The 15,081-nt window shown below is 37.3% G+C and overlaps 1 protein-coding gene across 1 annotated transcript in view; it reads right to left on the reverse strand.

Annotated features, from left to right (window-relative positions):
- ITGA9 (integrin subunit alpha 9) overlaps positions 1-15,081 on the reverse strand; it is a 218,031-nt gene that overhangs the window by 74,469 nt on the left and 128,481 nt on the right. The window contains exon 18 of the mRNA XM_021546471.3: positions 8,921-9,071. Within this exon, the coding sequence (XP_021402146.2) occupies positions 8,921-9,071 (151 nt within the window). The remainder of the gene's footprint in view (positions 1-8,920; positions 9,072-15,081) is intronic.

Raw genomic sequence — 15,081 nt, forward strand, 5'->3', positions numbered from 1 at the left:
TTATCTTGGCCTTGACCAGCAGCAGGTCTGTCGTGGAGTCAGCTGACACTGGCAATGGGGAAAGCTTCCAGCAGCTTCTCTGAGAAGCCGCTCCTATAGCCCTCCCTTCTACCGTGCAAATCCAATAGTTATACACATTTTTATTTGACAATAAAAACATATTTTTAAAACATGCTGCTCCAAAGAATAAAAGCAGGAAACAAAAGGCAGAAATCAAATAAATTAGACAATTCTTTTTTCTAGTGGTACTTGTGAAAGTATGCATAATATATGCCCAGATATACAGTGAGACGAACTTCTGTGTGTAAGGCTTCAATTATAATGAATACTGCTGTATTCAGCTGCAACACAGCTATTGACTCTTAGTGTTACAATAAAATGCCTAAATTCATAATGAGTTTAGAAAATAAATTCAAGTATCATCAACTACACAAAGTTTGAAAAAGTAAACTAAAATCCTCACAAATAATTTAATACACCTCCCCCAATCTCACAATTAAACCCACATACAATACAATACAGAGGAAATACAATCAATAAAATCAAGCCTTTCCCTACCCTTCTGTCCTTTCCATACTTCACCAGTAATAATTTTCAAGTGTAAAGAATAACATTTAGGTAATAACAATGATAATGATCTTAGCACTGGACATTTTCCTGGAATTTGTAAATCTTAGCTCAACATAAAATTCCCCAACAATGAAAGCCAAACCTCAAATCCCAGGAAATGCCTCCTTGAAACACATGTAGGTTTGGAGATTTTGGTCTTTCTCTCAGAAACTCAGACACTGTGCATTAGGATATCTTCCCCAAAAACCCTTCAACATCATGAGTACCTTGAAACCTAGGGACACTGATGAACTGCAAAGGTATAACCCATTACCTACTGCACTTGGATATTGAAACAGGTTTATTTAAAATATACTTTCATCTCTTTAAAATAAAAAGCTTAGCAGATCACTTATAAGGCTTTAAGATGTACCACACTACTTTATCGAGCATTTTTTCAGTGTACTTCTCCTTTTCCCTTGCTAAGTGGAATTCACTGTGTCTGCAGATTGTTGTGGCCAAAACTCAAGTGCAGGATTTCTGGCCTCCTCCCAAAGGTAGGCTGCAAAAGAGCTGCCATCTAGGAATGTGGCTGGCTCGGCATCCCCTGCAGCTTGCCTTGCTGGGGGTTCCACAGTGAAGAGGCAGTCTCCTGCTCACCCCCAGAGACTGCAACTAAGCCAGCTGAAACACTTCTCACTCTTCCTCCCTGATATGCTTAATGCCTATGGTTTTCATGAAATACGACAGGAAGCTCCCCCAAAAAAACCCAAAAACCACAAACCAAAACTAGATATGGGGCCTCCTTCAGATGGGGTTAACATTCCTGCTTCTGCTAACAGGAACATAGATATAAAACCCACTGACAGGAGAGTTTGTGATTTTGTAAGCTGCACTTTGATTTTCAGCTAAAAACTTTTCACAACCTTACTCATGTTTTTGACTGTGCAGCTGTTTTTTTAGTCTTTCTACAGCAGCATTGTCATTGACTTCAGAGAGGCTATACCTGAAGTATGTCACATGATCATGACTTGTGCTTAATAAGATTAAAGAGAGTTTGGGTTTTATCCTATCAGCTTCACAGGAGAAAACTAAACAACTAGGTGAAAGAGAACAATTGGCACTACTTCCAGCCACTACAAAAGAACATGACTACAACATTCTAAAGGACTAAGCAATGCAAAAAAGTATAAGTATATATATACACATGCATATTATCCATATAATATAAACGTTTTTTATATATTGTAAAGATATATATTTTTGTTTACAATTTTATTGGCTTTTACACCAGGGATGTTATTTATCTTCTGACAGCATTACAGATGCCTATTAGAAAAGTGACCAACAGAAACTCCTGCCGAAACAGAACTGACTTTTCACACCAGAAACTCAATAAACTTATGGCTTCAAATAACAACAAAAATAACCCCCTATTTCTTGCAGTAATGAAAGCTACTGAAAGCTGTGCAAATTAATTCTTATTTAGGTCTTTTGTAGAGGATGTCAAAGTTCAGACAATTTTAAGCCTCATCCTAAGAACATAGGAGATGAACCCTGTCCCATAAATGTTTCACCTCAAACACTGGCAAGTCTTTGTCCACTGAGTTTAAGAGCAAAACATGATAATGAAGTGAGAGACTGGGACAGGAAAGTCACTGGTGATCTTTGGGATCCATAGGGACAGCATAACCTTTAAATAAGCATATCCAAGATAAGTATATTGAGTTCACTGTATAATGGGCTCTATCCTCTATGAAGGGTTTTTATCTTTCTCCTAGTAATACAATTTATCAAAATAATAGTCTAGATAGGGGTGGCTGGATCTCAACAGAGGCAGCTTTGCCAAAGCCCTCTCCCATGACTAGGTACTGCTGGCTCCCAGCTCTGTGCATGGAGAAGGAGCTTGGCTGGTGAGCTATGGGCCACTCAGAGACTGAAATGGGGTGAACAGCTACTGCCTGTGTCTCATGAAGCCCTTCTCCACCTCCTTAAAGATGTCTCCTAAGTTAACTGCTTTGACTTTCATTTTCCCTACCTTACTTTGATGGAAACCAGGACTTCTGCTGATGCCTAGACATGGAGAAATGCCACATTGCACGGTACATCTTTTCAGTATGATGATGTACAACAGCAGGTGGGTCAGGATTCACTGTAAATGGTCTTTGATATAGCACAGACTGCCTTCTAAACCCCTACAAAAAGTACATCTCACACAACTGTATTAATATACACAGCTGTTCTTCCTTTAGAAAATCATTCCCCTGGCTGACCTGTGAGAAGGGCAGAATTAGGCAATCACATAAAATCTCCCTTAATAATTTAAGACACACAAAGCATCCCAGGCTATTCCTCAAAGCCATTATACATACATATATATATATATATATATATATATATATATATATATATATATATGATCATAAATTCATCAAAGTTGCAAAAGACGTCCAACATAAACAGTCAAATGAAAAATCATTATGAGCTACTTCCAGGACAAACACTTTCTACACTGTGTGACCCAAAGCAGAGCCCCACCTGATCAGCATAAAACTTCTCAATGTATGTAACAATCAAAATCACACAGGTTCTTCCACCACTAAGCAGAACAATATTGAATGTCCTATAAAATCACAGCTTCTAAACCACTTCCAATCAGAATTATCCCAAAAGACTTGGGTATTTTTCATTATATTAATTTCTATTAATTCAGTTAATTTTTGAGGAAAAAAAATGAAAGTAATAAAAAATTATTTATAAATCTATATATCTGTATTTATATCTCTATATATACAAACCTCATATATGCCCCAAATATCAATATCTCTCAAATTGCTACTAACTACATGAATAAACCAAATCTACAGTGCTCATTCCCTGATAGTAGGAATGATACATGAATCCCAAGTGGAAAGTTTGGATCAACAGTGATGCCTTCAATTCCTGCCTACTGTGAGTAGGGGTATATTACATAACACTTACAGCCCCTGACCTGAAAAAGCACTGCTCTTTACTTATCCCTAGGGAAGCAGAAAAGTTGTGGGTTTCACTGAGCATTCACAGAAAAAGAAAATTAAAATAAACAATGAAGTCTGGTAGCTTGAGCTGCACAAGTTTTTTCTTCCCAGTTAAGGAAATGGACAATTTTACCCCAGGGATATAAAACATTTTTGTGCACTCTGGAGCAATAGTTGACCATTCCATTTGCAAAAACAGAGAAGCAACATATGGCATGACTACTGTCACGCTACTCATATTCCCAAGCCCTGGCAATAAAAGCTTTTGCTTTCCTGGCAAAGGGTTCAAATCTCTTCATGTTAGTGATATATGGCTTGGGCAATCTTCCAGATGCACTTGCTCAAGGGGTCAGAGCTTCCACACTACTTGGCAACACTTTCCTCTGATCCTGTGTCAAAGTGGTTTACAGGAGCTGGTTGAACATACTACATGCAAAATCAGCTGGATTAAATCAGAACGCTTACTTATCAAATTAAAGATTTCTGCTAGCAAGCTTTAAAAAGTTTCTGCTAACAAGTTGGATGAGAATTGAGACAGATCATATTAACTTGTCTGAGAGAAGATTCTGATGCCAAACTGATTTTTGCTTTTATATATTCTTCACACATACTTGTAGTTCTGTAGCCTATTATTGTATAACTAGATTTGTAGCTAGTATTTAACCTGGTCTGTTAGATGGAAAGACAAAACACATTCCTAGGTCCCAATCCCATTTTTGATTCTCCTGAGAACCAAGGTCAAGTGCCACTTTCCCATAAACAACTAACGAGGAAGGGGGGTTTAAAAAGAGGGTTGAACCAAAAGGGGGGATTACCTCATCACTTGTGTCTCTAACTGGGAATTCTTATAAATTATGATAATTTGCTAAACTTACAAAACTGTACTCACTTTATGTCATGAGTGTATCTTCAGCACATTTCAGGATCTTGTGCACTTGGGGATCCTTTAAAAAGTTAGCTGCATTTTATCACCTAACCATGATTTAGAGCTCAGAAAAAGGCATCAACCAGAAGGGGCAGCAACTGCTAGAGAAACAGAGATAATGAATACCCAGGACCTAAATTTTCTTCCAGTAGCCCAAAAGGGAGCATATATCTTTGGTTTTTTTGTGTCCTATCCTCTCCATGCCACACTGAAGACCCTGACAGTTTGATCAGTGTGGGAATCTGGTGCAAGAGAATTCCAATTTGGAAAAAGTTAAACTCTGCCTTCATCTGCAGCCCTCCTGGGCAATCCTAGTCAAGAGATGCCAGCAAGAGCTCTGGGAGTGAGGAAGAGGAGTGAGTTCATATCCAAATTGCATGATCTCCCTGGTAACGTAGAGAGGATTGCATTATTCATCAGAAGCAAAACCCCAGAGCACATAAGCAGCATGACTGTAGTTATCAGCAATATTCATACTCCACACTAGTGTTTCAGGTACATGCTCACAAAGGAATCATGGGCAACTACTGCATCCAAAGAAGCCATAATCTCACTGTTAACCCTGCCCTGGTCTGGCCCTGCCAACATCACTCACCTATTGTTTGGCAAAAGCTGTTGTAAGAAGCAGCAGGAATGTTACACATAGCTGGCTTTGGATACTGGAAGCCTGTCTGAAATGTAGGAACAACCTACATCAGGGAATGGTTCAGCAATGGAATCTCCTGACCTACTCTCTCCAAAACCAAAGCTGGGTTAGCTGAGAGATTCATGTCAGCCCTTGCAGAACAGTGAGAGGTTAATGCTATACATTATCACTCTTTTACTGTTACTGTGGTAAATGTGCTGGATTTATACTATTGCCATAAAATCTCAAGCCATAGCTGAGCTCATTTAATAGAGACATGGCTCTGCCCTACACATTTACTGCCATTGCCAGCAAGCTTATAGTGCTATTTCTGCAACTGTACTGAAAATATCCCCCTGCACTGAGCAGCAGCCAACAATGGTTAGCAAAGTGCCTATTGCTGACATGCATCTTCAGCAAAACAACATAAGCCAGAAGGTAATTCCAGTAGAAGCAAAATGGTGTAGAAATTAGTAGCAATAGTTTTGTATTCTTTTTCCAGACTCAGCACACTGCAACACTGCATTCTTTGATAGGAAAGTTGTACCAGCTCTGCTAAGTGGATTTTTCAGACTCTGAAATAGAATGCTTTCCTAAAGCTGAATCAAAATTAAGGAACAATAGATTTTCAGATTAAAAAAAAAGTATTTTAAAATCTACTCTACAAAGAAGAGGGGACCAAGATTTCTTTGCCAACACAGCAAAGAAAAAATCCAAGCACGCAGGTGAAGTGCCTTTCTTGCTCTCTATTGTCTTTTCAAGAACACCTATTTCAAAAGTAACACTTTTCTCAGTGGACACATTTTGAAATTTACTGCAGTGCTGTACTCCATGCACCTGTAAAAAACCCCTATCTCATAGAGTGAGATCTTGAATTGTTGCACAGGAATTGTATCGATAGGACCACGCAGGAATAAGAAGTCAGCCCATGCCACATATTGTGCCTCTTCAGAGAAGAATTGTCTGTCAGGAGCCATGTAAAGAAAAGGCTGGGTTTCATCCATGAAATAGAGAGGACTGGCTGCAACATAATAGGAAAAAAACAGACAGTGGAATAGGTGGAGTCTCCTAAACAATCAGGAAATGCTTTTTCAACTTGCAGAGCTACGGCAAAGCCTGGAATATCACGTTGGAAGGAACCTCAAAGACCATCTCATCCAACCTTTCTTGGAAAAAGCACAGTCTAAACAAGATGGCCCAGCACCCTGTCCAGCTGAATCTTAAAAGTGTCCAGCACTGGGGAATCCACCACTTTCCTGGTGAAATTATTCCAGTGGACAACTGATCTTTAGGTGGTATCTCTATTTACAAAGTCTCATGAAATCTCAACCTTCAGGAAGGGAAGAGGGGCTAGCTTACTCAGACTCTTCAGGGAACAGTACCATCATCATCCCTAACTAGGCCACCCCATTGCTTTTTAAACACAAGATGTGGCATTTTGTCTCAGGAATTCTGTAGAGAAAAAAACAGCACTAAACTTTTGCACTGTCAGGTCTCATTGTTACCAATTCACAGAAAGAAACAAAACTGCTGGATTCATTACAAACTGGATTCACTACAAATGTCCCTAGTGGAGTCATAGGAAAAACACACAGGAAAATTACAGCATCTTGAACAGACTCCAGAGACACTTAAAAAAGCCTACTACGTGATCATCATTCCTAGAGTCACCTTACAGAGAAACAATAAAGCAAACACATGAAAGATCTCAGTGAATTTCACTTTAGCACTATTCATTAAAAGGCAGGTGATACTCAATGCTTCCCACCACATAAAGCTCTTTTGATTCCAAAATTGCTCCACTAAGGAAAAACTCTAAGTGCTGTCTTTTTTTATTCTGGCTTTATGTTCTGGATTTTTGCTTGGACAATATTCAACAAGGAAAAAAGTCTGCATAGATGTCAAAGGATGAAAGTAGGCTATGAGACGTGGAAACTGATATTTTACTCCAAAAAAAACCCGCATTGTCAAAGAGCTTAGGGAAAATATAACACTGTAATTGAGGTTATGAGGTCATTATCTAGTTTCTCAGCTGAAAAATCATGAGGCCAATGATATATTAGTTTGACTGAAAGCAAAAGCTGAATAAGACAAAGGAAAATAGCCTAACATAATCCTGTAACTTGGTTTTCCAAAACTGTTACTGAAATAATGAAATAAATATCAGAAAAAAAAACCCAAACCCTATGAAATTAATCACAAGAACATTGGAACAGCAGGAATAATAGCAGATTATATTTTGATGCTGTTTGCAAGACTTGAGGAAGATATTTGCAGTACTTTTTTTAAAGAAATACTAGCTTCTATTAGAAGAAAATACACTGAGTAGTGAGATAATACTACAAGGTTAGCTGCTTCCAGAAACTACTCCTTCTATGCAGCACTAAGCACAGATGTTTTCAAGTCTTCTACAAACCCCAGCTGAAGGTGAAATATCACTGGAAACAACACATCAGCTTCTTTCCTCACAGTGTTGGCCAAGGAAAATGATGAAGGCAATTAGTGTTCCAGTTACTTGGTATGTGCAAAATATGCAAAAAAGAAAAAAGATGACAACAATCTTTTAAAAGAACAAGTATCGAGCTTTGTTTCTTTTCTAGTGGAAAGGAATGGAAACCCTCTAACTGACGTCAATGAGAACTGGGCCAGACCCTGAAAGTCTTCCCATAAAACTTTCACTATGGAGAAGTTGTACATTGGCATAGGCATTTCTAGTTTATCCCCTGCCCTTTCCCTCCTAATAAGTTGCACACTTTCAGCACATAATGTCTGAAAATAAAGTTTATAATAAAAAGACAACTCATTGAGGCTTCCAACTGTTTAGTCAAAACTGAACACTAAGAGAATTAACATGCATTTAAAAATATGGTTTTTTATTATGCAGTGAGATAATTTAAGAGGTTTATAATAATTTAAACTTATCATAAAATATGACAAATAATGGCAAAATTTCATTGGTTCAGTGGACCAAGTTAATAATGAACTTTGCAATAGTTTTATTGCTGTTATTAATATTGCTCTTATGGCTTGCAAAGCAAAGCTCTAGGGGAGAAACAAACAATGGTGAAAGCAGGAACAAACAGAGAATGTTGTCACAATCATACAGTTATCATTTTGCACAATTATTGTCACATCACTCACACCCAAAAGCTTTCACAGCTATCAGTTTGCAAAAAGCTTGATTCATTACAACACCTTTATTTCTAAATGAACCCCTGCTAATCATAACATCCAATTATTTCTATCTAAATGAAAAGAGACTAAAACTCAAAATATTCACCTGACTCCATGTGGATGAAATTAAAAGCATTCTTGACCGCTTGGATCCTGGCCACAACCCAAAGTTGCACATATGAACAAAGAACAAGCCTTGGATCTTGATTTCAACAAGGAGTAAGTCTAGAAGCCTAGGTCAAGAGAAAATCAGGACTGCTGGGTGCAGTGTGGCACCACTCAAACAAAACTTACACTTTGTATTTCAGTGCCATTTGGTACCTGGTACTTCCAACCAGTCTCCCTCTACCTCTTAATACCTCAAACTGTCTTCCTTTTTTCATTGGTACACCACAAATAACAGGCATATGTCTTCTACAAAAATAAAGAAGATGTAATTTATACACTCCCAATCCATAAAAGAAAAAGAATCTCATTAAAGAGCCTGAAAGGAATTAAAGTCTAGCATTACCAAAATCAACTAAATGTCTCAGCGGTGTGGACTAGGCCATCCTCTAGTCCATCCTTAATTTGTAATTGAATTGGCTTAATGTTAAGAATCTTGCTTGCAGTGAGATTTGCCTTTCTTACCTTTTGCCACATTTTGATGAAGAAGAGCTCTCCAGAAAAATTGAAGAAAACATTGGTGTCATAGGCATCATCACCAGTGTTGGAGATGAAAATGTTAAGTGAGATGTTCCTCACTGCTCCCAGGGCCAGGTAGGCAGTTCTGTCATCAACACTGTAGGCAAAAACAGTTACATTGGTTTAACTCTGATCAACTTTCACACTGTGATCCTGCTTTCTTCTGCTACAGATATGTCACAACTCAACTGTTTAAAAGCTCAGCATTCAGAAGTTCAGGAATGCACTGCACTGCATAGTGCAGAGGGTCATACTAGGAATGAACAGCTCCAAACTCAGAGTTCTGACACTGTATTTTGAGACTGTAGGAAAACCCCATGATTCCCACATGAAGCTATTTCACATGCCCTACTTTGTGTGATAATAAATTAGTTGAAAACTGTAATGTAATCATGCAGGGGAAATGCAACAGCTGCAAGATATTATGCCTACATTCAAATACACAAGCTACTTTAGTTTGTCTCTCAATAATTCAGACTTATTCTAGCAACTCTCTGAAAAGTCTTCTTAGATTTATGCTATGGATGGGAAAAAAATCGAAAACAGACTCAAATAAAATCCAGAAACTGATGTAAATTAAAAAATGTGTGGAAATTGCAACAAATTGCCACTTAATGTGACTAATCTTTCTTTAGATGTTTATGCTGGACCTAACATGGTGGAGTAATCTTCTTTAAGGGTAACAGTTATATATCATGAATCAACACACTGTTGCAAATGGCATCACAGATTACATACAAACACAGACATGCACACATAGAGGTAAATACAGATATTCATGCACACACATCTATTACTTGGTATTTAATCCTTCTAGGCTGTTCAGAAAATGAACTAACAAGTAGGAATAAAGGATAAAGATAAATCACAAGAATATACAGTATCAATACACAGATCTGCAGATCTTAGAAGTAACAGTAAAAGATTATATGAAAAATACCAGGTATTCATTCAAAAATTAGCAAAAACAGACAAATATTAAATTTAGTATTTATCATAACTGGACTCTAGAACCATTCACACATGCTGAAGAAACAGAGGAAGTACCACAGAGAAAACACGGAGTAGCCAGTCAGAAATAGACAAAGAACTCCAGCCACAAGGCAGGGAGATGCTCGCAATTATTTCCTCTAGAATACAGCCAGCCCAAAAGTAAGAAGGAACCACTTTTCATTTACCCAATTTCTATAAAGGAACAGCTGTTCCAGTGGCACACACCACACTTCTGCTTATCAGTAGTTCTCTGAAGATGGCTGGTGTGCAGGCCAATAGTTGTGTTTAAAGGCAGCCTGACCCTCCATTGCTACCAGTCCTCCTCTGACAGCCTTCTTCATGTTCCTGCAGCCAGGGCATTTGCATAGAAATGCAGTTTCTGGAAATGCATTGTTTGTAAACTGTTCAGCATCTTCTGCCCATCAAAGCTGAACCAGACATCCAAAGGTAGAGCCTGTGTTTATCATGAAGTTTCAAAATGTGGGTTTCTGATGACATATACCAAATTGGGGTTCTAGTGAATAAGAAGTTTGGAAGAATATTATCTAGACTCAGGTTTTTAAGCTGATGGCTATGGATTGTGAGTGTAACTTCACCGTGTAATGTAAGCAATATTTGTAGCATATTTCCTTCTTTTATTTATTTTATTTATTATTATCTTCATTTATTAAGTCCAAAATTATGGCTTAAAGTTCAATAACAGCTTATTATGAGGAAGATGTAACTATCCAGGAAATGCATCTGCTTTCTTGCACCTAAAATCAACTGCAGATACTGACCAATCCTATTGATAAATGGACATTTTGCTTTCAAAATATCTGTTTATTCCCATAATCAATTATCAGTACAAATAAAGATTTGCAAAAGTGTATGTAGTACAGAATTGACTGCAAAACTAATTTGAGTTGTTGCTCCTTATGTACCAAATTAATGTCTCATCTATATGGGAATACTTGAAAGCATTTAACCTTTTGGCACCAATTTCAACACTTACTGTTGACAAACAAACAAATTATGAAGATGCTAAACAATCTACGGGGATTTTCTAATAATCAAAAGTGCATGCTTGTAAGCAAAAAAAAAAAAAATCTCAACCATTTAATGCTATGAATTATTTTTTGTGAACTTTATAATCTCACTTCTTGCAATCACTTCAAAACTTAACCACTTTGTTATACTCATTAGCAGGATCTGGAAGTATTGCTCCAATAAGCAAAGGAACATTGCAAACTATCTTATGTAGAGTTGATATTAAATGCAATGCATGCTACAGAATGTTCACTGAATCAGCAGTAGCTGAATTTTGAGATTTAACATTAAGTGAAGAATACTCTCCTTCCTAATGAATAACTAAAAGTTCTTATAATAAAATCACACTTAAAATTGACCCCACAAAAAATAATTCAAAAATTAACACCAGTTGGTTGCGTCACTCCTTTATAAAGCTACCACTTTGTTGTTCAAAGTCTATCATATCAAAACTATCTCAACAGAGACATTTGTCTCAATAGAGAAAGAAACACACTTTTTAAAGCACTCTGTAGATGCTCCTATAAAAATTCACATACTAATAAACTCCAAAAAAGTCTCAACTGATTTTAGGCTGGCAGGTGAGTTCAGTTCGGCCTCTGAAAGCCTGTAAGCCCCATAAGTAAGTCCATTTTAAAAGAGCAGCTTTCTGAGTCATTGAATTTGTGTACACCTGGAATGAATCAGGTTCACTGGCAGTGAGCTACCATTTACAGGGGAGCTTCCAAGCCCTTGTCTGCTTGAGAGAGTAATGTCACAAGTGCAGAAGCCTGCTGTGGTGCTGGAACAGCTCTGTTGCCAGCCTGGTGCCATCCTCCTTCAGCACCTGCCACACATTAAGCACCCTAGCTGCCAAGTCAAAATATGTCAATTAAAGAATTTGTTGTCACCCCTCAGAAACAAGAAAACAAACTAAAGCCACCCCTTCATCTCAACAAGCTTTGTCAAACAATTTTGAAAGTGCAATCAAGCAATAAGTTTTTGCTAATATTTTCATATATGAGAATACAAAACTGCCAACATTCTCAACATGATCCATGTGAACTTGTTCACATAAAGGAAGGCTAAAACGAACAAACAAAACCCAAACAAAACAAACAAAAAACTTACAAAAACCACAACAAAATTCTAAACAAAACAAACTAACCAAACAAAAAATACTCAAAAAGGAAAAAGAAAAGTAAAGAAAGAAGTGGGGAAAATATCAAGAAATAATCAGTTAATTGGACAGAACACTACCACCTTGTTACATTAGGTACTATACCCAAAAAATTAACTGAATAAAAGTTCTGGGCAGACTGTACGCATATGTATTTATTGTTTATAGGCAAACACATTTGTATACACATACATATAGATACCCAAAGGATGTAAGGTTATCAATGTTTGCATGGAAAAAAACAGTTTTAAAATCAGGAGCACTAAGTACTTTCAGCTTTCATTCACATGACCCGAACTTGCAGGTAACAAGCAATTCTAAAAATCAGGATCCAAATTTTTGCCATAGCTTTAAATTCACTGAAAATGGTAAGACACATCAAATGTAAATAGTTATTAAATTTACATTTTAAGTGATTAAGAAAAGGAAAGCAATTTCCAGGATAAAACAAAATATCTTTTTTGCATGCTTTAATGCTCTAATTGTTAATGTCCACACCATATCATTGCATTATGGTCAGTGAGGGAAGAAAGATCATCTGAGAAAGACAAACTGAAAAGATCTGCAATCTTCATTTATCCACCTCTCAAAATGCTGCTTTTCATTAACATGGGTCAGGGGACACATAATCTGCATTCCAAATGGTGTGCAAGAACATTTTCTCTATTTCATATTTCATTTCTCTATTTCACCAGAATTAATTTTTTTAAAAAGTGAGAAGGCATTCAGCACTTACTCTCAGTCTGTGCAGATCATGCATAGGACAAAGAATGTGGCAGGGTCACACTTGCCCTATTATCTGGGTCACTAACTTTCCCTTTTGTATTAGGAACCTTTCTTTCCTTATAACCAATTATCACTTACATAGATAAATCGCCATAACTGCTCCATAGACAGTGGAAGTTACAACTATAGTCAAATAGACTGCAAATGGGTAAAAATGTTTCAAACAACTGAAGTCTAATCTGACCTCCAACTCCATCAGATGAAAGTAAAGAACCCCACTTTTTGCTTTTAAATCAATAAAAGGTGTAAATCAACAGTGTTGCTGTGACACATCCAAACAGATTTCTACCTTCACCAACCAGGACTGCAGTTGATCTTTGTAGTTACTAAGATAATTAAATATTAATTTTGTCTCCACAGACTCTTTTTACATCAACCATGAATACCTTTCTTCTGTTCGTTTTTTTGGTTTGTTTTTTTTTTTTTTTTTATTGCGGGCTTCAGGGTTAGTTGAACTTTGGGAGGAGTTTTTACAAATACTTAAACCTCAAGGGCCATTGAAAAGCCGAAACTCTCAGTTGATCTAGGAATTCATTTGATATCTCAGTGCAAAACTGAGAGGTAGCAGCCCCATACACAAATATAAACCAAATAAAAAATTTAAACAACACACCAGGGAGCAAAGCTATTGGATTTTACACTGCTTGTTTACAATGTCTTCTCATCACATGAGTGTTCAGAAGAATTGCATTGCAATTCTCTCTGGAACGTTCATAGCCAATTTAGACGAAGGACTGGGCCAAATGTTCATGATACCATAGTTTGTTCTGATATGATATCTTGAACATGAACTTCTGCCTTCCCCTTCTCATGCTGAAGTCTATGCCAACAAAGGCACAAAGACACCTCACACAGCTGATGACCAGAGCCTACCTGAGGTACATTAAGCCAGCTATGGCAAACTAGCACTGAGGCCATCAGATCATTTAATTAATGATCTTTCTCTGTAGTTAGCAATCTTGTTCTCAAGCAGAGACTTTGCAGTGTGCCCTGAGTAGTACATAACATGAGTTGATAGAAGAAATATAATTGAGAATTCAAGGAGTAGCCAGCTAAGGCTCTGTGTCAGAAGAGCACAGGTTAAGAGTGGTACCGTAACTGTTCTGCTTGTATTGAAGACCAAATAACAGTGTTCCAGTGTTCCCCCTTAGGAAGGAACTAAATGTCCCATATGAAAAAAAGTGCTTACTGGGGTGATCCAAGGGCCATGACCACAGAATTGCTTGTGCCACCACCGTTTTGGCAGAAGGGCTGTTGTCTCCAGTGCTTCAGTTCCCATATATATTACAATTCAGGAATATGGCACAGAGCCTTACCTTTTCCATTTTTTCTACACTTTAATGATATAAATGAATACATTTGAGTAGTAAACAAGAGGTGGAGAGGGCAGGAGAATTGGAAGTGGGGGAAGACATACATCACACATGACTCTTTTTTATGGTATAGAAAAAACAGTAATTCCTAATTATGGCTAGTTACCACACGATCAATGCTTCTCTAGAAATTGTCCTCTTTTCCCCAAGTGTAATTTCTTCCCTTAAGTACAAAACAGATATAAATCCCAGTCATGGGATTTATCTGGTGGCCTTTTATTATTATCAGCAATTTCAACTACACCCAGATGTTCACAACTCTTTACAAACAGAACTGAAGAATCAATAGAGAAAGAGCTGCCTCTGTTATCACACAATGTTTACTCAAAGGAGCAGATTTTGGCTTGAATCTAGCTGCTCTGGTTTATGAAACTGTGACATGAAACCAAGCTAAGATACAACATCTAAAGAAACTCCTAATCTAATCTAATCTAATCTAATCTAATCTAATCTAATCTTTTACCCTTGCACTCACATATACAAACTACCATCTTTAGAAGCTATCTCAGAAATCAACGTTAGTGTGCCTCTGGGACAAATTTATCCTTCAAGTGTGTGAAAGACAGCATGCTAAGGTTGCAGGGCAAACAAAAACTAGTTACTAGTGGCAGAAAAAGATGCAACAAATATATGGTATCAGGCACATATAAGTGAAGCTGCACACATCAACCTGACATGAAAAAGAAACCTCTATATTGCCCTATTTCTCATCCCTAATTGTTAAAATATTTGAAAAGATCTGTTAAAGTACATGATTGCTGACCATA

The sequence above is a fragment of the Lonchura striata genome, chromosome 1 (genome assembly GCF_046129695.1).
Source record: "Lonchura striata isolate bLonStr1 chromosome 1, bLonStr1.mat, whole genome shotgun sequence".
Taxonomy (NCBI): domain Eukaryota; kingdom Metazoa; phylum Chordata; class Aves; order Passeriformes; family Estrildidae; genus Lonchura; species Lonchura striata.